Source organism: Atractosteus spatula, chromosome 26 (genome assembly GCF_055471065.1).
Source record: "Atractosteus spatula isolate fAtrSpa1 chromosome 26, fAtrSpa1.hap1, whole genome shotgun sequence".
Taxonomy (NCBI): domain Eukaryota; kingdom Metazoa; phylum Chordata; class Actinopteri; order Semionotiformes; family Lepisosteidae; genus Atractosteus; species Atractosteus spatula.
In genome coordinates, this window is record NC_142731.1 from 9,337,244 (window position 1) to 9,361,656 (window position 24,413).

Here is a 24,413-nt window from a genome sequence, read left to right on the forward strand (position 1 = left end):
AGTAACTCATATTTTCCATGAGTATATGTTATCTTTTTTAAATTTTCTTCTTCTAAATTTATTTGATTATTCCAAGCAACGCAAGAGCATATTTACCCAGGAGAATAACAATGAAGTCACTGTTAGCTACAATTAACTAATAAACAAAATGACTGTTAGAGGCTTTACATCTTTTTTATCCGCATTAAACAACGGATCTCTCCCTGTGAGGGCTGGCGTGAGTGCCTGCGGGTTTGCATTGTAACTCCGCTCTCAAGGAACTAAACCATCTGGCATAACTGGATCAGCTTCTCCCAGCTCTTCACTATTACTTCGAAGAGACCTGGCAAACCTGCGCAGCACCCATCCTCCAGAAACACGACCTGGACGACCCTGTCAAATTACAATTTACACAGCTGCTCCAAGAGGCGGGACGAACACATTGGACTTCCGGTATTGCGTCATTCCCTGACGCACAATATTAATATATTTTTTTAAATTGTTATTAAACATATAGAATTTACAGATACAAATACAACAAGAGGATCAGAATCATGTAAAAGAGGGAAAAAACGCAGCAGAAAAAAGCATTTAACTACCAGAGGTAATTAAGTAATTATGTGATCAAATTGTATATTTTACACGTATCATATTTCGCACAATATGAATATTCAGCACGAGGCGGGGGCGGCAAACGTCATCTGCAGCGCGCCTGGAATATTCTACGCATGCGCCTTGGGAAAAACGTGCAGCTGTAGTAGCACAACATTTTTTGCAAGTCACGATGGGCCTGAGTAGTAGACGGCGAGACAAATATCAACATTAGCCGACATTAAATAGGAAAGGAAATACGTCTACGAGCGGATAGCGAATTCAAGGACTCGGTTTTGTATCTTGCCAGAGCACGGCCTGTCAAAGTCGACACACTGTAAGTATCGGAGGTTTTTGACGCAAAAGATTTACAATTCAGTTACCACTCCTGAATGGTGAAGGAAAAGCCTGTGTCAGTTACCGTGTTGGTGTTCAGGAAATTGTCAAGTGTTGGGTTCGCTTTTCTCATCTAAAGAAGGATTTTAGAAAAAAAAATGCTTGAAGCCAAATTTATTGCTTTGTATTTGTAACAGACAGCTAAAGAAAATAACTCACTCCTATTGCCTCCCTCTACTTCCCTCTCCCATAACCACAGCGGCCCGCCCCCATCCGATCTCCATTGGCCGGTCTGCGGGAGAGCCAGGCGCGTGGGGTTCTTTCTTGGATTTCAATTGGCTGTCTGGGGTGTCGGTCACAATGGCACCACTTGTTGCTAAGCGAGGTTGCCGAGGTAGCGATAGCGGAAGTCTGCCGGCTGGGTACTTCCTGGTTTGTGTTGGTGTTTGCGAGGAGGGCGGCCACGCTCGTATTTTTGTCAGTTTCGAGTACGGGACGGCTGGTGGGGAGGGTTATTTAGGAGGAGGAGGGGGGCACATGGAAGAAGGAAAGTAACGGAGCTGGTAACGTCACTTTGGGAGGGGAAGACATGTAAGAGAAACCTTATAAATTTTCGTTCTCGCATATTTCACCTTCATTACAACCTCGGTAACTTTATGACACAAGCCAGACGGGACGGGACAGTTGCGGAATCAGCCGGCTGGAAACGGGGTTTCGTTTTTTCGAAAGGCCAGAGAGACCTTTCGAAATAATATTAAATTATTTCCCATTTTGAAAGGTTGATTGACTAACATCTAGCTTTTCTGAAACTGTTATTGAACAGACATTTGAAATTTGAAATTGGGATCTACCTCCATCCCTCGGATCTCGTGACCGATATTGCTGGTTTCTTCATTTTTCTGTTTTGGTGCAAGAAGAGCTTTGTATGGCCACTGCCTTTCCTGGGAGAGCAAAGAAGGATTTATTTCCAGTTGCAAAACTTAAAGACCTTAACAAGGTATTCATGAATGTGTGCGGATGAAGGGTGGTCAGCTGTCTTTGCTGTGGAGGAAGTCCAGTTACTGCTTTTTAATAATTTCCTTGCAGTTATTGTTAATAACATCGACGGATTTGGTTCGATTCTTGAAAATTTCATCCCTCATAAGCAAGCGGGAGTCGATAAATGTTTTTTGTTACCTTGTCAAAATATAAAAGCTAGATGACGCACTGGCAGTATTTATAGTCTTGCCCATTCGGTGCAGTGGCTTAACGGTGAATAAATTTAGTAAAAGCTCATACCGATCTTAGCTGAAAATGTTAAATTGTTTAGTATGAACCCCAGAAATGTTTGAATGTATGACTTAAATTCGTAGGCATATCTAGTGAATGATTGAAATCTAGTGAATGATTGAAATTGATGGACATGGACATGAATTCTTAATATTACAAAATACATCTTTGTACAGTAGATGAGCACGTGTCTGTTATATACTAATTCGATTACGAAAGTTAACGAAACGGAAAGTAATTTACATTTCTAGCTCAAGCATTGGAAACGAGCTTGGTGAAGTGAAACTCTGGGCTTTTAACAAGTTCTAGAAGTTTATCTGCGACCTGAGGCGACGCGAATCGTGCAAAGCGTCGGCTTGGTTCTCTCCGAGCGTGGGGCCGTCACGGGTGGGGTGCGGGGAAGTCAGGTGCTCCCAGAATAAGAGACCGATTTGAGATGTGACAGTGTGACAAACGTTTCATGTATCTTGCTTGGCTTGCGAGAGTAAGTAGGGCAACCCTGGCGTTGACAATCGGTTTATCACGGTGTTTGCTCTTTAAATACTCGCGTGGTGTACAGTCAGCTGATCGCTAGTAAATATGCACCCCCCACCCAGGCCGTTGTGTACCCCGCGGTCCCGACAGGTTGTGTAGGCTGAGAAGTGCAGTTAGAGGGGGGCTGCGCTGTGTGCCGGCGGGAGAAGGCCGGCTATTTCCCGGGAAACGGGCGGATTGCATCACCCCGCCAGTTCAGCCGCCGCCGCGTCTCCCGCACTTTGACAAAGTAGGTCAGCGCACCGCTGCTCTGTGTGCTGCTCTGAGCCGTCGTGGGAATCGGACTCGAGAGGAAACTGTTGCCCTTTCGTTTAAAAGGAATAGTCCTTTGCTCATGGAGGGAACTTCACAAACACGTGCCTTTGCATAGGTTTGCGAGTGAAAAGAGAGGGACATGAAAAGCTTTTCAGTCTTTTTTTTTTTTAAATTGCAACCCCTCAGTGGTAGTTGGGGCTGGGAGGGGGGTGTGTGTGTGGGGGGGGGGTTAGTTTCTAAGCGCAGTTGCGAAATGAAGACCTGACCCTGCGGACACTCGTGTTTTTGGCAGTGTAACCCGACGCCTCGCGGCCCGGTGTCCAGTGCCACGCGCCTGCCCGGGGGCTGTTTTGTTGTCTAGTCCGCCGTTGCCCGTGGCAACAGCAGCCTCCTGTGGCCGAGCTGCTGTTGCACCTAAAATGAACGTTTAATTCCATCGATTCAAAAAAAACAAAAAGGAAAGAGCGCCTTGCGGGTTTGCTGGGTCTTGTTAAGGGGTTAATCTGCCTCACTGGGGAGCTCTTGACCTGCCTGCTGGGAGAAGACTCCAGATGACCCACAGCTGGGGTTCCCAAGCCTGGTCCCTGTGACCCGCACGCCTGTTGGGTTTTGTTCCAGCCAAGTCCTCGATTACACAATCCAGCCTCTCTGACGTTATAATAATAAGATTCATTTGAACAGCCCCCCTCCCCCCCCAGCGCTTAAACATGCTGGAGCTTTAACCGTTGTGTTTTGTAAGTGAAATACAATCCCAGACTTGTGACTAGCAATGGAATATTCCATTGAAACGTCTCGGATCGGTTAAGGGGCCGGTGATCTAAGGTGGGGCGGAGTGTGGGAGCCCCTGCTTCAGATCGAGGCCACAGAGAAACCGCTCGCTGGTGTGATCCCCCTGCGCTATCGTAATAAACAACAACCGTAACAGCTCTGGTGTCTTTGTGGCCCTTTTGTACCCAGGTGTGAGAAGAGCCCACGGACGGACCGGCCCCGCGCTCCAGCACAGCCCTGCTGGTGACCGACCCGCTGCCTCGCCCTCGCTCACTCCCGGACTGCGGACCAGGCGCTCCCCGGGATCGTCCCTCGGAGACTGACCACTCGCCGGCCAGCGGGGGGGAAAGAGGAAACGCCCAGCGCCTCTCTGTGGTTCTCGCGCTTTCCTGTTCCCTCCGACAGCGAGGCGGTGTGGGCGGGAGGGGGGGGGAGAAGAAGTCGGAACTCCTGCCTCCTCTCCACCAGGCTTTCCCCCCGTATCCCCACCTGGGCTTCTTCCGGAAGAAGAGGAGAGGGGAGCGCCCAGCCACGGGGTCGTAGCGGCAAGCGGATTCGGCCTCCTTTTTTTTTTCTCTTCCCCCTCCCCTCCCTCCCTTTTTTTTTTTTCTTCCCCCCTCCTCCATCTTGTCCGTTTGCAAAGAAATGCTTTACCTGAAAAAATACTTCACGGAGGGCCTGATCCAGTTCACCATCTTGCTGAGCCTCATCGGGGTGCGCGTGGATGTGGACAGCTACCTGAGCTCCCAGCTGCCCCCGCTGCGGGAGATCATCCTGGGCCCCAGCTCGGCCTACACGCAGACCCAGTTCCACAACCTCAGGAACACTCTGGACGGCTATGGCATCCACCCCAAGAGCGTCGACCTCGATGACTACTTCACCGCGCGGCGCCTGCTGAGCGAGGTCCGCGCGCTGGACCGCTTCCGGGTGCCCAGCACCGAGCTCAGCACCTGGCTGGTCCACCGCGACCCCGAGGGCGTGGGCGGTGCCGGCCAGTCCAGCCCGGGCATCGCCCTGGACAATGGCGGCGGGCTGGAGGACGTGGGGAACCCCGAGGGCTCGGCCATGAGGGGCGAGGGCCCGCCGCCGGGGTCCAGCTACGGCCTGGCGGGGGCCGAGGAGAGCCTGGGCGCCGTGGCCCCCCAGGAAGGCGAGGAGGGCGAGGGGGGCGTGCGCGGCGAGGGGGACGGCGGGGACGACCTGACCAAAGAGGTACGCCGCCGCCGGGGGCGCCCTGTCCGTAACGCAGAGCCCATTGGCCATTTTAAAATGAGCACAGCTCGCACGACAACCAAGCGTGAAGCTTCTCTGGTGGTCTTTCTGCCGGCAGAGAGTCCAGCCCCATGGAGGAGTGTGTCTGGGGTTCTGTATCTGAAGAGCGATGCCCCTTAAGGGGGATTCCTGACTGGGAGGTGTGCACTCCCACTCCCACACACAGCAGCCTCACACCCCTGATGTCTGGCTCCTCCAAGCCAAGCACACACACTGCGGCTCCTCTCTGTCGTTGTATCTGAAATGTCAGGTTTTCGGGTTTGTGCAGTCCCTGTATTCACGTGCACATAAAACATGCTCTGCCAGGCTCCCTCTCTACAAGAGCAACTCACCGATCCGCAGCTTTTTAAACCCAACGGCGGCGTGTAGCATAATGTATTATTCGTCGGTCCCAAGATGCTCACGGCCATTCAGAAGAGGATCTCGGTTTGCCGTGTTTGACCAGATAAGTCAATCGGGACCAAATTCTCATTTTGTTCTCAAAAACTCAATCCCAGGGCGTTTCTCGAAAAGAGTAGGGGTGTAACCCCGGTGTCCCGGCCAAATTTCCCCCTGGTCTTTACCCATCATGGCCTCCTAATAACCCCCGTCTCTGAACTGGCTTCATCACTCTGCTCTCCTCCCCACTGAGAGCTGGGGTGTGGGGAGCGGACTGGAGCATCATCCAGGTGGGGCTGCACACTGGGGGTGGTGGAGGGGATTCCCATGACCTGTAAAGTGCTCTGAGTGGAGTGTTCAGAAAAGCGCAATATAAGTGTAAGCAATTATTATTATTATTTTAGTCTTTTCTGTCTGATAGGGGAGAAAGATGTCAAAGATCTTGCTCAGTCAGTGGCCAAGATGGAACATCATCTAATAAGCCTTTACCTTGTCCCTATTGATTCTGCCCTTTGCTTTCTTGTCCATACTTCCATCATGGTGTGCTATACAGAGCTATGCTGTTTTTCTGAGCATTCCTACCCCTACATACTTATTTTTATAGCATATACTTTTAAAGATCTGGAAGAAGGGCTCCTGCCTTGTGAAAAATCTGGCTAGACTGGACCGAGGCAGAGTTTCGCAAGCTTGCAGTTCCAGCCAGAGTGTTTGTCACACCCGGCACCCATTCTGATCCCAAAGCAGAGGGGCTGGAACAAGGGGAGCACTGCTGAACCAGTGCGTTCCAGGATGTTCCTCTTCATTGTCCAAAAAATGGTGTGTTTTTGTTTTTGACCGAGGGGAGCGATAGCATTCAGCTGGGTTTGCACACGGTTCTTTTGAGCGGGTTGCTCCCATCTTTGCTGCTCTTGGGTGAAGTCCCTCTTCTCCCAGCCGCTCCAGGGTGCACGCTAGAGCTTTGATATGGGAGATTCCCCTTGTTTCGCCAGTAAGGAGTGGGATGGTGTAGTACTCAAGGGGAAGATGGGAATTTGTGATCAAAACGCCCTTCTTTTTTTTACCCAGTTTTATTCAGATTGTTTTGCTTTCCCCCCCCGCTTGCTCTGTTGATCATGAACGACTTGACTTGTGCACTTAGATCTTGGGGGTGAAGGCAAGTAGGAAATGAGTTGCTCTTTCTGCAGTACGTAGTGGGAAGTTGGCGCTTGTCTGAGGCTTTGTTCCTCTGTCCGGAAACAGGGCTATCTTGGGGATTGTCTAGAGCCAGCGCAAGCAGCTCATTCCCCACTGTGCCATTCTCGCTGTCTTCTTATAGCAGGCCCGGTGTCTGGAATCTCTGCTGTGCTTGTGTGTCATGTGTCCCTAAGGCATGTGTTTTTGTGACCCGGAGAAACGCGTGCAGAAATAGCTCTCCACACACACACACACGGACGGCCCCATGTGGCCGCCTGGTCCTGCCTCCCCCAGCTGTGCCAGCATGCCCACACCGTGCTGATGAAAGTGTCCGGCTGGCACACGCAGCGGGGGATCTCTCCGCCTTTGGTCTGGGCTGGCAGGAGGATTAACACCAGCCTGTTTGTGTCCTCCAGGTGTCATTGAGTGGAGACATGCTTCTCAGTCTTCCCTCTCTTGTTGTTTGTGACTGCATTCCCAGACGTCTCTGTTACAGCTAAGGCTGTTTCAGTTTTCAGCTTGCTGACAGAAAACCCCACATATGATGTTCTGTAACTGAGAATGTTTGTTTCCCTGTATTTATTTTTAAGTGGACATCTGGGCAGAGAGGAATCAGTCTCTAGTTTGTTGTTCTTAACCGAAACCCCTCTCAGCTTTTTTTTTTTGCAAATCTAATGTAATTGTGGTCATAGGGATTCTCAGTTTGGTATATTCTCAGTTTGGTCTTCGTTATTTGTTGTTTTGAAAACTCAAGCATTTCACATTTCTAGTTTCAAGGCAATTGCGCTTAAATGAGTACAGGCCTGGAACTGTCCCATGCATAGACGAGCAGTCCTGAACTAGAAGATGACCTCCCCACCTTGTGCTGGGTCTTTATTAGCTCTTTGGGGCTGCTGTGGTTTTTTTTAACAGGAGGCTGTTGCTACCCGGGCAGCAGACACTGGCACTGCACTTGGTGTCCTGTCTTCAGCGTGGGCGGTAGTGAGGCAGGGAGGGTGTTAGAAACAGAGAGTCTAATTACAGACTGTCTCCATGACAAACACAGTAGATGCCTGTCTGGGCTGTGAGTGCTGCTGGCAAGTTGGCGCTGTAGTGTCTTTCCCCCATGCCCAGCCCCGAGCTTCGCTTCCTGTCTGTCCCCTGCAGACAGCAGCTGAGCACAGACCCCGTCCTTCACACTGGAGGAGAGCCTGTGGGTGGAAAAAGGTCAGAGGGCATTCTTGAGCTCATCCGGGCAGCAGGTGGGGTTACTGTAGTCGCCAACCCTGGCTGTGGTTTTTAGTTTGCTCTTGCACATCTAGGTTTTGTTACAGACTGTAATAAATAAATGCACGTGCTCTTATCTGTCCTCTTGAGTCATGCTTACACCCCTGTCTTATTATGAGAAGAGGGGTGTGGTTCGTAAAAACCTTTTGAAATGAAGTAGCGTCATTTTTACTGGAGGCTTCTATCCGTCATTTTTATGGTGGGTCTTTTATTTTATGAGTGTTTATTTAATCAGTGGAGTGACTTTGTAGCTCAAATAGTACAGTGTATAGCTGTATATATATACAGTATATATATAATATAGCTGGAGGCTTCTTTACATTGACCAGGGTCCCCCCGTCTCTGACTGCTCATTGATAAATCTGTCTAAGCACAAACTTAGAGAAACGAACGGTAGTAAATTCAGCCTGCACAGGCTTCTCATAGCAGAGATCAGTGTGCTCAAGGAGAAATGCAGCTGGTGCCAAGGATAAAGAGCCCTGTGCTGCCAGCCAGCCAGGGACTTGCCAGTCTCATCTGTGGAGTTTGGATTGAGAGCTGGAGCTCTGGCACAGCCAGGCAGCACTGTAGTTTTCCGTAGGTGAGAATGATCTCTGCTGCAAGACATGACTAAAGGCATTCTGTGGTCCGACATGTATTACTTGGTTTCTTGTTTGTTCAGTGAATCTTCCGGGTGAGCACAGTTTGCCAGTGTGTGGAGTTCCTAGTGTCCCTTCTCCACTGGTGCACCTGAGCCGGGAGGCCCCTGTATGGTCCTGATCTGGGAGCTTTTCCGCTGGCGGTTACTGTTGCGTCAGTTGGGGGGAACCCCAGCATTTGCAGTCTGTCCAGCACTGGCACAGCAGTGCCCAGTGTCAGGGCGGGGCTGGGGACCTTTGTCTCCACACTGCTTCAGCCAGAACGAGAGAGGGTGGGGCAGCAGCAGCAGCAGCAGCAGCTCCTCTGGCTGAGTCCTGGCAATGTGCTGTGCCCCTCCTGGTCCAGAGCACCGTAAAACAAGCATGAGAGGGAAAAGCCCAGCCCTTGTGTACAGAAGTGGCGGTTCCTTCTGCAGTCTGGGCAGATTCCAGCATTCAAGAAGAGCTGGAACCCTCAGTGCTAGATGAAAAAGGTATTCTCCTCGAGTTTGTTTTAAATTGAGAGTAATGGGGCTAAAAAAGGCATTACAACTGCAACTCGGTCCCGCAAGAAACAGTTTCTCTCCCTATTAGTAGCTGTTCAGTCCCGTGACTCTCAGCGTCTGCTGTGTGGGATGATGACCGGTCCACAGTTGGGGCAGAGTGGCCGGAGGCTGCAGGCCAAGCTGGGTTTCGTTTCGGGGCTGGCTCAGGGTCTCGGCGGTCAGCAGGAGTGGGGCGCAGGGCAGTGCCGTGCAGTGCAGTGCTGTAGAGCTGGGAGTCTACCATGCTGTACCGTACGTGTTTAGACAGGTAGTAGGGAGCAGCCAGAATTCAGTGTTGCCTCCATTCGATCGACTGATGTGACAGTTTTATGCTCGTTTCCACAATGTCACCAGCAGCAGGTGAATATGTTCGTCTCCATACTAGAAACTGTCCTCTCGGCTCTTCTTTTTTCCCCTCCCATAACATCCCCTGTTGTCTAACTTTTATTAAGAAGACAGAATTCGGCTTTAGCTGCTGAGAAAAGCACGTTGACTTCTAGGAGTGTTCTCCAACAAGCCTGATTACTGCAGTGGTTTCCTAGATTAGAGATCCTCCCAGACCCTGGTGCTTCTGGCCAGCCTGTGCCCGTTCGTGTGCCAGCCAGTACGCTATGAGCTACTGGCCTGTGAAGCTGGTTGCTTGGACGGGGGAGGGCAGCGGTGTGTATGTGTAAGCATCAGATACAGGAGAGTGACTCACGGCGGCGGGGCTTGTGAATCACTGTGCTCCACTGCAGCGTTTATCCGCAAGACTCGCGGCACAGGTGTTCAGGAAAAAAAAATAAGGCCACCGCTTTCTGTTTCCAGGCCTGAGATGAGTCTGCCCTGGCAAAAAATAAAAATAAAAAGTCCCCTGGCTACATCCTCCAGTTTCATTGCAGGGGTGCAGATGGTTTGCAAGCCCCAGCACGAGTCACAGCTGCTGTTCGCTCTGACCTCTCAGGTCTGTAGAGCCCGTGTGTAAATCAAGATGGATTTTGCATCATGCAGCCTGCGATGCTGAAACTCTCTTATTCTCAGAATGACTTCGAAGGCTGAAAGAGGAGCTACTGCCGTTCGCTCCCTTTTTTTTTTTTTACAGGAAGCTTTTTAGGAAGCTTTCTACCCCACCTACCACCTCTTGCCTCTCCAGCTCCTAATGGAGCCTGGGCAGTGTACCTCTTACAGTCGGCGGGGTTATTTGCACTGACAGGGATCAATAAACTCAATCATGAGCTGCATCTGGCCAGATCTCCTGCCTCAGTGGCACCAGGCGCACAGCCCATCTGCTGTCTGCACCTGATGCAGCACTGCTGCTCCGTCTTAATGATGCCAAACTGCCACAGCTCCGCTGGCCTGTGTCTTGTCACTCGCGCCTGACTGAGTTCACCGTCTTACTTTGTTAGTCTAATTCTGCAGCCGCTTCCGAAAATGACCTTCAGTAATTGAAAACAATTGCAGTGTGATTTTTTTTTTTTAGGGCACTAAAGCTATTTTCCTTGTCATCCTAAAGGCGTTTTGCTTGTACTTTAAACCTGTTGAGACGCATTGATGCACTCTTCCAGGCTGGGCAGTTGTACAGTGTTGTTGAGAGGTTTTCATTCTGCCCGTCCAGCCAGGTCTTATCCGTGACTCAGTGCTCAGCGGCCTGGCTGATAATTCCTTGGCTTTCTAGCCTTTGCATTCCTGCAGTTCCTCTGCCCGCTGAATCCTGGCGATGTGCTCTGGACCGGGAAGGGTTGGGCGGTTCCCTGCCAGCCGCCGTGGGTGGCTCTCCTTGCGGTGTCGCCCTGACGCAGGCCGTGGCTTGGCAGATCAGCGCCCCCCGGCGGAGACCAGAGTCCTTCCTCTGTGAGCTGGCCGCTGTTCCTCTGTGAGCTGGCTGCTGTTCCTGGCAGCTCCCATCGCCACCGCTACCAACGCGTACTGCCTGGCCCGTCTGTGACTGGTTGTTGATGTGCACGTTTTGTCAAATATATGTATAAATGAAAGAATCGGGCACGCGTGTGGCATTTTCTCAGCCTTGTGACCGCTCCCTTAACTTAACTAGGAATTAGCTTAAACTTTTTTTTAGCTATTAAACGTTTTGCTGCAAGACTGACGCAGTTCATCTGTTGTGTGATTGCTATTGATGGCCAAAGCTGCGTTTTGTTTGAACAAAGACTTCCCTGCCTCCCATTTCATTCTGAATCAATAAGTCCGGAAGCAGTCAAGAATATGGTATAGTTTCTAAATGCTTTGAAACTTTTATGGGCTGAATTTATGTAAAACTATGTAAGGAGTGGCGGTGCTGATATTTTGTAGGCCTCTATTCACATCTGGCTCTCTAGGAGATGACCTCTCCTAGACCCCAGTGTCCACCTTGATTCTGCAGTGCATCATGCAGGGAAAACCTTTCGCTCCTCCTCTTGAAAGCCCAGGTTCAGAGTTCATAGTCTTTTTCTGCCGGTGAAGCTTTCAAGTCCATGTAGGTCATGAATTGGTAACAAAATCTCATGTTGCTGTGGCTTGTGCTGCTGATGCTTTCACAGCTTGGACTGCTTCATGCCAGATTTTTTTTTTTCGAAAATGACATAGTGGAAAAATTAAGCACTCTTTCACCTTTACCATTTTGTGAGTAACCTCTCTCCTGTAGATTGAAAAACAGATCCAATGAAGCACATTAGTATAGATTACAAGATCATCAGATTTTTGAGAACGTGGCTGCTCGAAGATGCTGGGTAAGGAGAAAACGTCCTGCAGAGCGACAGGCTCATTGAACAGGGTGAGCCAAGGCCTGAAAATGGAGTTTTAACTTTCTCTGAGCATGTTCAAGCAGTAACCTTCTTAATATTACATCTTTGGCATTGTGCTTCCCTCCCCCCCACCCCCTTCCACGTTCTGGCAGAGAATGGAGCTCTCTGGTGAAGCCCTATTATAAAGTTAGAAGGAACATCTGCAAAAACCACCTGTCAGTCACTCTGGGAAGGAATAGAGTGTCCTTGGGTTTGCTGGCTTGTAATACAAGATGGGGTGACTGCACTCCAGGGTGCACACACGCGCTGTTTTGCAACCCCTGGCTTGTTTACTCCCTGCCAGCACACGTCCTGGGCTTTGTAAACAGCCCCTCCCCTGTCCGCCTTTCAGCTGACTGTTCCCAGCTGCGCGGCTCTGCCCCTCGCTCTGCGTTGTGCCCTCGGCCCCAAGACGAGACGCGGGGCGGCGGGGCGTGCAGGATGGGCACCTGTCCAGCAGGGTTGTTGGGTCATTCGATATGAAATCAGAGCAACGGCAAGTTTTGGATTTGATTTTGTTTTGCAAAAGACTGCAGAGGGAAGAACGCTGGTGACAGTGTAAATGCAGGCATGGGTGGCCTCCTGTTCGCGAGCTTCAGCCCGACAGCATTGGACCCCTTCTTGCCCCTGATTTGTTCTTTATGTGGCTGTAAATTCCTTCATCATCGGCACAGAAATGTTTGCATTTATTAATTTGGCAGGAACTTCTTTCCAAATATCTTCCAGCTGCATCCTGTCATAGAAAAGAAGGGTATTTTTATGTTATTAGCGTTTCTTTGGTAAAAAAGCCATTTCTACTTGTGCATTTTAGATCACGGGGTATTTAACTGGAGCCACCTGAGTGAAGTACCCTGTGGTACAACGGGAGTCCTCCCACCTCAGACTAGTGTCCACAGCCTGGGGCTGGTCGGTATTTTTAATTTCAGCCCTTCTGTTTGGTTTTACTGCTTTTGCCGATTGTAGACTGTAGTAACTGCGGTTAGTGATATAAACAAGATATTTTTGCACCCCGTTTTGTGAGGTGGGGGTTTGAGATTTGACACCCCACTGTTGTGGCTGTTGTGTCGCTCTGAATGTCAAGTGTTTCTGAATGTTTCCATGGTCTGTAAGAGCCTGGAGGAAAGAGGATGGGTTTTGCTTCCTGCAGGATTAGTGCTGTGTAGACCTCAAGTTTCTTTATCATGAAAACCCAGGTGAAACTACCAGACCTCTCAATTGTATTGGACCTTGAGGAATACTTCACCCTATGGTGTGGCAGTCGCTGGGGTCTCTGTGGTATGTCCTGCTCAGGAGAAACAGCAGGCTGATATAACGTTCCTGCTCCCCAAGGGGCAAGACTGGCTGTTTTGTGTCCCATGTCATCCAGCTCCTCATTGCAGCCAGACGGATGCGCTGACATCAGTGGATCTGATAACTGGGACAGGAAGAACTTAGAACCCGGACAACTAAGAAGAGAAGACAAGATGGTCCAAGCTGTGAAAGAGTGCCTGAAAGAACTAAGGGATTCAGTGGATTTGAGTGGTGCATTTCCAGTACTTCAAACAGCAGAAGTTTAAAGGGCATTTGATGATGAGCTTGCAACTTTTTTTTTTGCTGTAGATGTTACATACATCCTGGTGGAATTGCAGTACTGCCCCATTCAAGAGGTTCAGAGTGACACCTGAACTCTTTCTTGGTGTAGCTGATGAAGGAAATTATGGCCAACACGGTGTTAGGTGTGTGGGTTCGAAGCATACGTCAAACTGATGACCTGTAAAGCCAGCATCACACGACACGTCTTTTCCTAGGATTTTCAGTCGTCGCCTTCATTTACTTAATCGTAAGAAAATCACAGCGAGTTGTAGAGAGTCGCGGCGCGCGCCCATTACCGTGAGTGTGTAGTGTGATACCCCCAGGGACTCAGTCATAGTGCTCTTAACAGCCCCTACGACTCTGCGACTCGCTATGACAAAATCAAACGGGTTGAAAAGTCGTGAGGGAATCGTGTAATTAGTCACCCCCTGCGATTCCTAGTCGTATAATTTGACACCCTCTAGGACAGAAAGGGCAGCGAGATTCAGCAAGTGCAGTCGTTAAATTTGACATGCTCTCTGACTAGAAGTCGTGTCGAGTCCTGTAGTGTGACAAAGGCTTAACTGATATAGAGTAGGTATATTTTAACCAATTCTCCTAATTGCACACTTTTCTAATTAAAATCATATAAGGTCAAATATTGTATGGATTAATTTCGTGTGGAATAAACCTTTTATTTTAAAAATACTTAATCCATCTTCTGCACAAGCAATGCAGGTGCACGATAGAGCTCTAGAATCCCAGGGCAGGTCCTGGGATCGAGGCAAATACAGGAACAGATTTCACTCTCAAGAGCCACTTGGGGCAGTTGTGGCTTTGATCCTCTATAGCAGAGTATCCCAGTCCTGGTCCTTGTGTGTCCACACACACAGAAATCTGATATTTTTCATTCCATCTGACCTTAATCACCTTATTGAAACCTCAAATTGCTTTATTGGGATTTTTGTACATTTTTCATTTCTTCTCAAAAGTTTGGGATTTCATTTGACTTATGACATGCACGTTTTTTAAGGTGACCTCCTACATGTTTAGGAGCAGTCAAACAATTTGGATTAATCTGATTCTTACGTCCATTAAGGCCTCTGAGACTTGTGTAACTGAGAGTTCGGGCCCATCAGCCTGTGAGAGTGTGGCCCTCTAGGACTGGGACTGGGAACCCCAGTCCTACAGGACAGAACGTGTCCAGACTTTGAGCTGGTGCGAAATTGAGATGTAGAATCGCTCTAATAATAATTGCTTACACTTATATAGTGCTTTTCTGGACACTCTACTCAAAGTGCTTTACAGGCAATGGGGACTCACCTCCCCCACCATCCAGGTACTGACCAGGCTCACGCTGCTGAGCTTCAGTGGGCTGCCAGTTGTGAGTTGCAGGGTGAGATGGCTGCTGGTGCACTCTTTCCGAACGATGTGGCTGCAAAGCCCCGTGCTCTCAGACAGAGGGGTTCAGTGTGCAGTTTCATGAGACTTGCCTGTAAAAATCGATTGTGGACTGTGTTTCCAGCAGTGTTCCCTGAGCGCTCTCTCTGAGCACATGTATGGACATGCCTCTGGTTTGCCACGGTATCAGCTGCGTTAGCTCCTACATGGCCTGCCGTTTTGCTTCTGTGGTTTCTGCCCTCACGCGGCCCTCCTGACGCCGAGGGAAGATGAGGTTGTTTTTCAGTTGAGGCCACATGGCGGTGGAGCACGCGGCAGCGCGTTAGATGGATTTCTCACGGGTGTTGGAGGGCAGGAATGCGGAGCGGGCCATGACGCCCCCGGGCTGGGTGCCGAGGGCAGTGTTGGCGTTGGGCTCGGCAGCCGCACCCTGAAGCACGCAGCCGCAGACGCCAAGGGAAACGTCGCAGAGGAGAACAACGTGGGCTTGTCCGGATCCCTTTCGTTTTTCTGTTCCCCCCCCCCCCCCCCCATCTGCAGTGAGCTGTAGTGTGAACTGAAATCGCCCTCGCCGCCGGCTCTCGGACCTTCTCGCCCCACCCGAGACGATCAGAACCCCTTTACCTGCTCATGAAACTCCATCAGTTCAGCTTCCCCTTCGTGTGCCAGTGAAGTGTTTCTTCACTTTAAGGGTTGTTTGTGCTAAACAGCTCAACACTCCAAGTCAGAACCCTGGTTAATATTTAACTCTGAAGAAATTCAATACTTATTGCGTGCTACCGGCCCCAGCATGTGTACGTTTTGTGTAAGACATCAGGGCTTAACAATATTATGGAAACCATGCTCTTTTGGCTCCTTTGTTTCTGTTAATATTTTAGCTTCTTTACCACAAAAATGTTTTATACCACAGTGAATGAGGTTCAGGGCTCAAGCTGCTTGTAGCAGATGTAAAAATCTCTGCATTATGTTGCTCATCACAGACTGCCTGTTTCAAAAGCTGGTGTGGGCCTGTATTCGGAATCCATGCTTTCTCTAAGTGCTTCATCCAATCCAGGTTCGCAGGGGAGCCTGTCCTCGCATACGTTGGGCGCAAGGCAGGATACACCCTGGACGGGACACCAGTCCATCTCAGGACACACACAGATGCTCGCTCACTCACTCACAGCTTGGGCCAGTTTTCCCAAAAGCCAATTAACCTGTGTGCCTTTGGGCTGTGAGAGGAAACCCACGCGGACACAGGGAGCACATACTGGTCTGGAATTGAACCCAGGCCCCCCAGTGCCGATGCTGACCGCTGCACCACTGTGCCGCCTGCATTCAGAATCGCAAATCCAAATGGCCTTGGGACAGCCGCGCATCAGCCGAAGAGATAACGGGCCTGGCTCGGCCTCTCTCGTTCCAGGACATCGACCTGATTGACATCCTGTGGCGGCAGGACGTCGACCTGGGGGCGGGCCGCGAGGTCTTTGACTACAGCAGCCGCCAGAAGGACGGCGAGGTGGCGAAGCAGCCGCCCGAGGGGAGCGAGGAGGGCGAGGGCTGGAGGAACGGGCGCAACCTGCAGGAGGCGCTCCCGCACGCCCAGGTGGACGGCGAGACCGGGGAGAGCATCCCCAGCCAGGTGTGCCTTCCTGACATCTGTCAATCGCTCTCTCTTCTTTAGGCCTTGTGTGGGGGGGGTGAACTCCGGGTTCAAGCCCTCGATCAGTCAAACACCCAGCTCTGGAAAGAGGGTGCAAATATAAGTGGCCTTATATTAAAGCACATCCCACATAAAATAGTACTTTCCTTACCCCCTTCTTTCTCTCTCCATCACTCTGTACTTCTCTCTCGTTTGTCCAGTTATGCCTCCACCTCACTCTTTCTCTCTTTCTTTGCTGATGTGAATAATTCCAAAAGCCCACATAATGGAGTGCACTTGCGCTCCCTCAGGGCAGAGACGCCATGCTCGCCCTTCGTCCGTCAGCCCGGCGATGCCATGCTCATTATCCTGTCCGAGTGATGATCTCAAGGGACTGGATGGCAGAGTGCTGGAGGCTGTGGGTGTCTCAGTTTTATTTTTCCATACTGCTGATCAAATCGTAGAAACCCCACACAACAAAGTAAGAGCCTAACATCTTTCACTTTCATCCCCTCATAATTGATCCTGTCTGCATTTATTGTATCTTTTTTTTTAATTTTTTACCTGCAGCAAATGTGCAGAAGGCAAAGAGCTGCCTGTACCTTTCAGGATTCACTGTGGGACTGTACTCCGAGCTCACGGGTTGATTCTGTTAGATGGTTCCTGTGACTTTGTTAGTACTTTTGGATACATTCAGAAGTATAAAATAATTTCTTCTGTTTGATAGTGAAACAAGATACACAGATCCTAAATTGTAAACATTTCAGTGATGCTATTGGCATGCGGTGGGCGTCATCTATTCCTGAGATGTGTGCTGTTTTGTTATGTAGGCCAAGCTCACAGCTCGGGTACATTCCTGCACGTTCATGTGGCCATGGTTTCAGTTTTACTGCTATTTCAGTTTTCACAGTGCTTTGTGGGAAATATTGGGGTACAGGAACAGAGCCTCGTTCAGAAGCAGTCTGCCAAGCCTCAAAACGGACCACTGTGTTGGCTCTGTCGCTCTGCACAACTGCGTACCCCTCCTTCCTGATGAGCACGTAACCCTGCTGAAGTCTGAAGTCTGCAGTGCTGCTGTTCTGCATTGTGGCACAGACCTGCTGCTCTCAGCAAAGCTACCAAAATCTGTCACTCTGGCAGTCTCCTGCCTTCTCCACAGAGACTGTGAAGGTGTCAGCAGGCCCTCCTCAAACCATGGACTGCCTGCTTGCAGAGAAACAGGTTACAAACAGCTCAAAACAAACAAATCCAGATTCCGAAAAGGTTTCAGGAAGCAGCATCTTTTCTTTTTTTCAGCTGTGCCTTAGTTGTGTTACGTGGCGCCTATAAAATACAAGCGTGAAGTCAGAGTCACAGGAATTTATTAGAACTTGAGAGTCTTTCCATTTTAAGCGAGGTGCTGTCCTTTGAAGTGGGATGCTGTTCTGTGTTGGATGCAGTGCCACCCCTCTCCCCTGGCAGCTCAACGCCCATGTCTCCGTTCTGTGTCCTGTCCTCAGTTGCCGGGCCTTGGTGACCAGACCACACTGTCCCTGCAGGAGTGCCTCCGGCTGCTGGAGGCCACCTTCCCATTTGGAGACGAGGCTGAGGTAACGGGACGCTATGAACAGAACTCACGCATGCCTGAAGCTCATGGTGTAAACTACCTGCACTTTTATATGCTGTTCCCTCCAAGTCCATTCATAATCCCCGATGAAATAGGAACAGTAAGCATAAAAAAGAGAAAGATTTACAGGTGTGACATATTTCTTCCTTTAAAATATCTAAACCATGTTTTTCAGTAATCTTAATAGCATTGCATACAACAAAGTCACATTTGTAGTGCATAAGGCTTGAGGGTCACATTTATTCACACTCCTGCAGTTAGTATTTTGTAAATCCTCCTCTGGTGGGGATCACACAGACTAGGTGCCTGCTTTAGTGTGCTATGAGGCAGTACAGATGGGGAATGTGTGCTTGTTTGTTCGTGTGTAATCTCTCCTAAGTCCTGCACACTGTCTGGTTTCCTTTAGTGAATTGCCATCTTCAGGCAGTTAATGATTCTATTAAGTCATTAAAGACTCAAGAAACAGCCAAGGAACTGGGTAATATTTATCTCTGCAGCACTGTTCTGCCTCTGCAAAGCAGATATTTCAAAATATTGTAGTCTTGATCATATAAGCTCAAATACGTTGTAGGTCGGGGGTTCGGTGCTCTTACTGTGGGGTAACAGAGAATGAGGGCTGACCTGCGTGTCCATCTGTTCAGTTCCCAGGCTCGGTGACCCCTGAGGCGCATGAAGTGGGCCCGTCCACCTCACAGGGCCCACTGCTGTCCCCCCTCCTGCCCGAGACTGACGCCCCGCTGGACCTGGAGCAGCAGTGGCAGGACATCATGGCCATCATGGAGCTGCAGGTCTGTGTCTCAGTCGCCTTTATCCTGCAGACAAATCGGATTGATGGGCAGTGCAAATGAGTGTAAATGTGTCATATGGCCCCTCCTCGTCCTGAACTGTGATCTTGCTTTGTTTTTTGCAGTTTAGAAAGGGTTTTTGGGGCATGTTTGGGACAAGGCAGTGAGCCATTGTTAAGGCTGGCTCCTGTCGCAGTCGGTTTGGAAAGATTATGTGCGTGCTTCAGTGACAGTCCCTCTGTAAATTCCTGCAGATTAAACTCAGAATAAGGGCTCATGAGTGACTGGCTCATTGTAAACATCACATGTCCAACTGGCATGAGTATGTGTTTCATGGTTGCGGTAATAAATTGCCTTTATAAACATACATGTGAGCGTCCTTATTAGTCTTACATTAGTAAATGCTAATTGAAGCGGCTCTGTAGTGGAAATTCTGGTGCTACCTCTGATGGTTATTCCTCTGTTTTCACACTGGCTACAGGACATGGAGGTGAACAGCGTGACTGATTCTTCTTATCTCCACGGAAACACCAGCTCCAGTGGCAACAGCAGTGGGATGGACACCGGATCTGTGGAGAGTTTTGGCCTCTCCAGCCCCACCCCCATTCACCAGGACGTGAGTCTCCACCAGGCCTCCCTGCCAAGCTGCAGCCAGGACTTCCCGGCCTTCTTCAGCCCTGATCTGGACAGCGGCTGCTCCCTGGAGGCCCCCGGCCAGCCATCCGCCCTCCTGAGCCTCTCTTCCAGCAACTCCACTGACGTCAACTCCACCTTCGGCGCCACCAACCTCACAGGCATCTTCCTCCCGCCAGTGCTCAATGGCACGGGCAACAGCACCTTGGAGCCGGCCATGCCCGACCCACTGGGTGGTCTCCTGGAGGAGGCCATGCTGGATGAGATAAGCCTTCTGGACCTGGCAATGGAGGAGGGCTTCAGCCAAGCACAGGCCTCCCAGCTAGAGGAGGAACTGGACTCCGACTCCGGTCTGTCTCTGGACTCCAGCCACAGCCCAGTCTCCCCTAGCAGCTCCGAGACCTCCTCCTCTTCGTCCTCATCCTCTGCCTCCGTCTCCTTCTCGGAGGAAGGGGCTGTGGGCTACAGCACTGACTCCGAGGCCGTTGCGGACCTGGAGGAGGGCGCAGTGGGAGGCTACCAGCCCGAATACAGCAAGTTCTGCCGCATGAGCTACCAAGACCCGGCCCTGTTCCACCAGCTGCCCCACCTGGAACACGTCAGCCACAACCACACCTACAACTTGCCCCTGTCCTCCCATGCCGAGAAGCCCCAGGCAGCCGGCGCAGGGAAGAAGCCGTCCCGGGAGAAGCCCCAGCACCAGCCGCCGCAGGACCTCCTGGACAAGCAGTCGAGCCGCGACGAGAGGCGGGCCCGCGCCATGAAGATCCCCTTCTCCAATGACAAGATCATCAACCTGCCCGTGGAGGAGTTCAACGAGCTGCTGGCCAAGCACCACCTGAGCGAGGCCCAGCTGGCCCTGGTCCGGGACATCCGGCGCCGGGGCAAGAACAAGATGGCAGCTCAGAACTGCCGCAAGCGCAAGCTGGACACCATCCTGAACCTGGAGCACGGCGTGGAGGAGCTGCGCCGCGACAAGACCCGGCTGCTGAAGGAGAAGATGGAGTTCGTGCGCTCCATCCGCCAGATGAAGCAGAAGGTGCACAGCCTGTACCAGGAGGTCTTCTCGAGCCTGCGGGACGAGAACGGCCGCCCCTACCCCGCCAGCGACTACGCGCTCCAGTACGGCAGCGACGGGAGCGTCCTGCTCATCCCGCGCAGCCTGGCCGCCGAGCAGGCGCGCAAACAGGACCGCAAGCACAAGGACAGGAAGAAGTGAGGATGGCCGCTTGGGCTTTCTTTACCCCTTTTGTTTGCGAGAATCGTTTTGTAGCGGCAGAAAGGAGGGGAAGTGATTTTTTTTTTTCTTTTGCAAGGAGAAAAAAAAAAGCAGAGGGGGGGAGGAGAGAAATGCTCTTCTTCCCGTTTAGTTTTTCTTTTTTGTTTTGTTCCGGAGTTTTTTTCGTGTTTTTATTTTTCCAGAAAAACAACTCAACGAAGCACAAGTGCGTTGCTTTAATACCGACTCGTACTGAAAAGGAATGAAACGAAGGAGGAACTCTGCAACAGCTTGAAGAAAAAAAATAAATCTGTACCTGGTCCTGAGGCTGCAGGCCGGCAAGGAGACGAGGAGGGAAGAGGTCATTTCTGACGACGGAGAAAACTGGCAGCGATACAGCCAGATTCCCAGTGGGGAAAGAAATCTCTCTCCTAATATGGGACAGCATTATGTGTTGAGAGACATGCTCCCAGGGGAATGTTGATGTGCTCCTCGTGTTGTGTGGGGCACAGGGATTCAGGTTGCCTAGGAGACCTGGAATACCCAGCATCCTCTTGTGTGGTGTGGCCTGCAGGCATCTCCCCCTCGAGCAGGCTGGAGTGGAAGAGCATGAGCCCCTGCCCGAGGCTCCCAGTCAGTTTGAGTGGCCCTGTTGTTCTGCGTTGGTTTTCAGAAGGAGCAAAAAAAAATGACTGGTATGCAGCCCTCGATACCATTGCTTACCAAAGGTCGTCAAATGTCCGCAGTTTACCTTTCTTGTAATAGGTCTTGGCGTCTTTCCACCTCCCCGCCGCCTTAGCGTGGTTAGGTTAGAAGCTATGCTGCACTTGTCTGAAGCTTGTACAGGAGGGAGAGACAAAAAGGAAAGTGAGTGTGTGAGGCTGGGGGTGGGGGGGGCGTCGGCCGAGGTGGCTGTGGCTGAGCTGTGTTCCCTGTGCGTCTGTTGGCCGAGATCTCCACTGGAGAAGGCAAAACAGGGGAACCGTGCACCGCCAGGCCTGCCACTGTATACCTGTACATAGTTCTGTAGTCTTCTGTGGAGGGCTTGTCTGTATGAACTGCTGTCTATAGATTAATCTATGGGTTAGTCATCAGCTCTGATCTTAGCACCTTGCATGACCTGTGCAAGGGTGAGGGGCGAGCTGTGGCCCCCCCCACTCTCTTTACCACTCCCCCCGGCCCTTACCTGACCCCCCCCAGCCACTGAAATCAGCTGCTGATGTGATCTACTTGGACTGCGCTTGAGGCAGATATGAAAACAGTTTACTGTGGCATTTTCTCTTCTTAATATTTCAGAGTGGAGTGAATCAAAGCCCTCTCACAGGCTGCAGGAGTCAGTAGTCTTTGGTTCTGCTTCCCAAAAGATGTTCTTAGACTTAGTGTCTTGGTTTTGCAGACACAATCCCAAATCGCTAGAGTTATCCGAGTGTGTTGGCGTCCCCATGGCCAGGCAGTGTCGGGCGTTTGCGGTGCGTGTAGCCAGTGCCTTCTGTCATCACAAGCATAAGCCTCTACTGACACATCTTGAGTTGTATGTTTGCTGTTGTGCTGCTTGAACCCACTGTGCGTCAGTACCAACAGTTCTGTTGTAAAACCACTGCTCTGCAGGTGAGTAGGCCCTGAGAAGTATTTACATCTAGCTAGAAGAATGCCGCTTCTGTGTATTAAGGATATGAAAAAAATGGAAAAAATAATAATGGACTGTATTATTTTTTATTACACCATTGGCATATCAGCAAAATGTACGTCTGAAAAGGTGCCACTCCTAAAATGATTATAGATTAAGGAAAACCTAGTGTATAAGAAACCAGAAGCATTGTAAGGCATCACCTGATGTTTGATTTCTACGTCTAGATAATTAACACATTTTATGTTCTAAAGAGCCAATTATTCCCATTCTTGCACTGCTTCAATCTGCAGACAGTATTCAACAACAGGGTTTTAGAAAACGGCAGACATTTTTATTGCTGTGTAGATCCCGTGGCAAAGTTTTTAACAGTCCCAGATGTTTAAGACTGTAGGAGGGCTCCCGGTGGTGAACTGTCTGCTCAAGCTGAACAAATAGTTGTCATGTTTCTGCTGCAAGTTCCTTTAGCATGGGCTGCCTGTGAAGCCAGCAGGTCTGTCCCAGCTGAGAATGGGGCATCAGGAGTCCTGGGCCCAGCTGTTTCAGCGGTTTCTGAAACAGAAGCAGATTTCCAGCATCTTTGTTTTCAGATCAGCACCAGTCTTGTTTTTCTGGAGAGCTAATTAACTGTCTTTTCTGATCATCTGTTGTAGCAGAGAAGAATAAAAGGTTGCATGAATGGAAGGCTGAGATTCCACACGTGTTAGTTTGTTAGCCAGACGGGTGAAAGCTATCCAAGGTCAGGAGTGTGCTGCCAGTATCGGAGATGCTCGAGACTTTTTTTTTTTAGCATCTCTGAGATGTATAGTAGAATATCACTCTGCAGATAGCATCTGCCTTCTAGCATCTCAGAGACTCATAGGGAATCGCAACAATTTGAACCCCCAGGTCAGCCATCTCTGCTGCTTGACGAGCATCCCTGCAGGTTGCAAGTCATGGGCTCGAGCACTTCTGCAAAAAAAAAATGATCTGACCATTATTTGTAATGTGTTTTGCCTTACTCCACGGCATGGTGTCATTTTTGAGAAACATGCACGCATACACTGGAGACACAATCAGGGCCCGGTGAGAGAGAGCTTTTGATCAGCTACACCTCCTTTAAAGAGCTTTCTGTTGTGGCACGGAGGAAGTTTTCATCTGGCACACGCTCCTAAAAATATTCCCCCCCCTCAGCATCAATAGCAGCATTTACTCACACTCATGACTCGTTCAGTTATTGTGGGTCCTTTGTGTTTGTGGCCACGGAGGAGTCACTTTAAACATCCTTTGATGCACTAGTATATATAATATGTATTAAAACACAATATGAAGTTCAGAAGCTGTCATAGCCTTTGTTTGTCTGTCTTCAAAAGCTTACCTGACAAATTTGAGCTCAAACTATTAAAACACTGGAGCGGAGCTTGTAACAGGGTTTGGTGTTTTTACCGAAACAAAAAAATGAATTAGCAGAAAGTCTGAATTGTTCACCTAGTTTTTTTTTTCTCGGCTTGAAAACAATACACTGGGATTAACTATATATATATATTCCAAAGCACTTTTTTGAGGGTAAAAACTCATTCTGCCGTCTGGGCTTGCTTTCCTTTCCTTACGTGTTCGTTCTGTAAATATTTTCATGTTGGAAACCTGTCCGTGCCGTTTAATTTCTTCTGTGTCGTGTCTTAGATGTGTGTGCCGTCTTACAAAGTCCTTTGCTCTCATTTTTAATTCTTTCGGTTGTATATTTTTTTTTGGTTTAATTTCGAGTGTTTGCTGGCAATCTGGGATTGTTCTTTTACAGAATAATAAAGTGTTTTTATTTTCAACTGCGACTCTTGGTTTTTAGTTTTTTAAACGCACGCTACAGAGGGAGCTCGCCCTCGCTACCACGTGAGGCCTTTTGAAGAATCATTTTTAAGACGTGTTTTTGAAAGGTGCTACAATAGGACTTGGAAAGAAATTAAGGCGTCTACTTTCACAGGTTCAGAAGAGTGTGTTCAGGGAAGTGCCCCGAGATCTGTAGATTGATCCAGAAACATGCTGCCATGAAGACATTCTTTCAACACTAGGAGATGTTTTCCTTGCAAGTGTATCTATTCCAGGGAAAAGCACAGCATGATCTCTATATCGATGCTGTTGGCTGGCCCAGATGCACTCGGGTCATACAGCTGCATTCTGTCATTCCTTCTTTTTAAGAAATCCCCCTGGGATACGTCCACACTGTTCCAGGGCGATGCCACGGAAATCCCAGTCTTGTT

At 49.8% G+C, this 24,413-nt stretch overlaps 1 protein-coding gene across 3 annotated transcripts; it reads left to right on the forward strand.

Moving 5' to 3' along the window:
* Window positions 1–532: 532 nt before the first annotated feature.
* nfe2l1b (nfe2 like bZIP transcription factor 1b) lies at window positions 533–23,981 on the forward strand. Of its 3 annotated transcripts, none has more exons than XM_088906044.1 (6): window positions 533–907; window positions 3,922–4,944; window positions 16,091–16,309; window positions 17,809–17,898; window positions 18,557–18,703; window positions 19,182–23,981. In XM_088906044.1, the coding sequence occupies exons 2-6, from the start codon at window positions 4,378–4,380 to the stop codon at window positions 20,550–20,552; spliced, it is 2,394 nt and encodes a 797-aa protein (XP_088762170.1). In that variant the 5' UTR covers window positions 533–907; window positions 3,922–4,377; the 3' UTR covers window positions 20,553–23,981. The 3 variants fall into 3 exon arrangements, with proteins under 3 accessions (XP_088762170.1, XP_088762168.1, XP_088762167.1); XM_088906042.1 differs by lacking the exon at window positions 533–907 and adding an exon at window positions 1,365–1,497; XM_088906041.1 differs by lacking the exon at window positions 533–907 and adding an exon at window positions 1,505–1,903.
* Window positions 23,982–24,413: the final 432 nt, after the last annotated feature.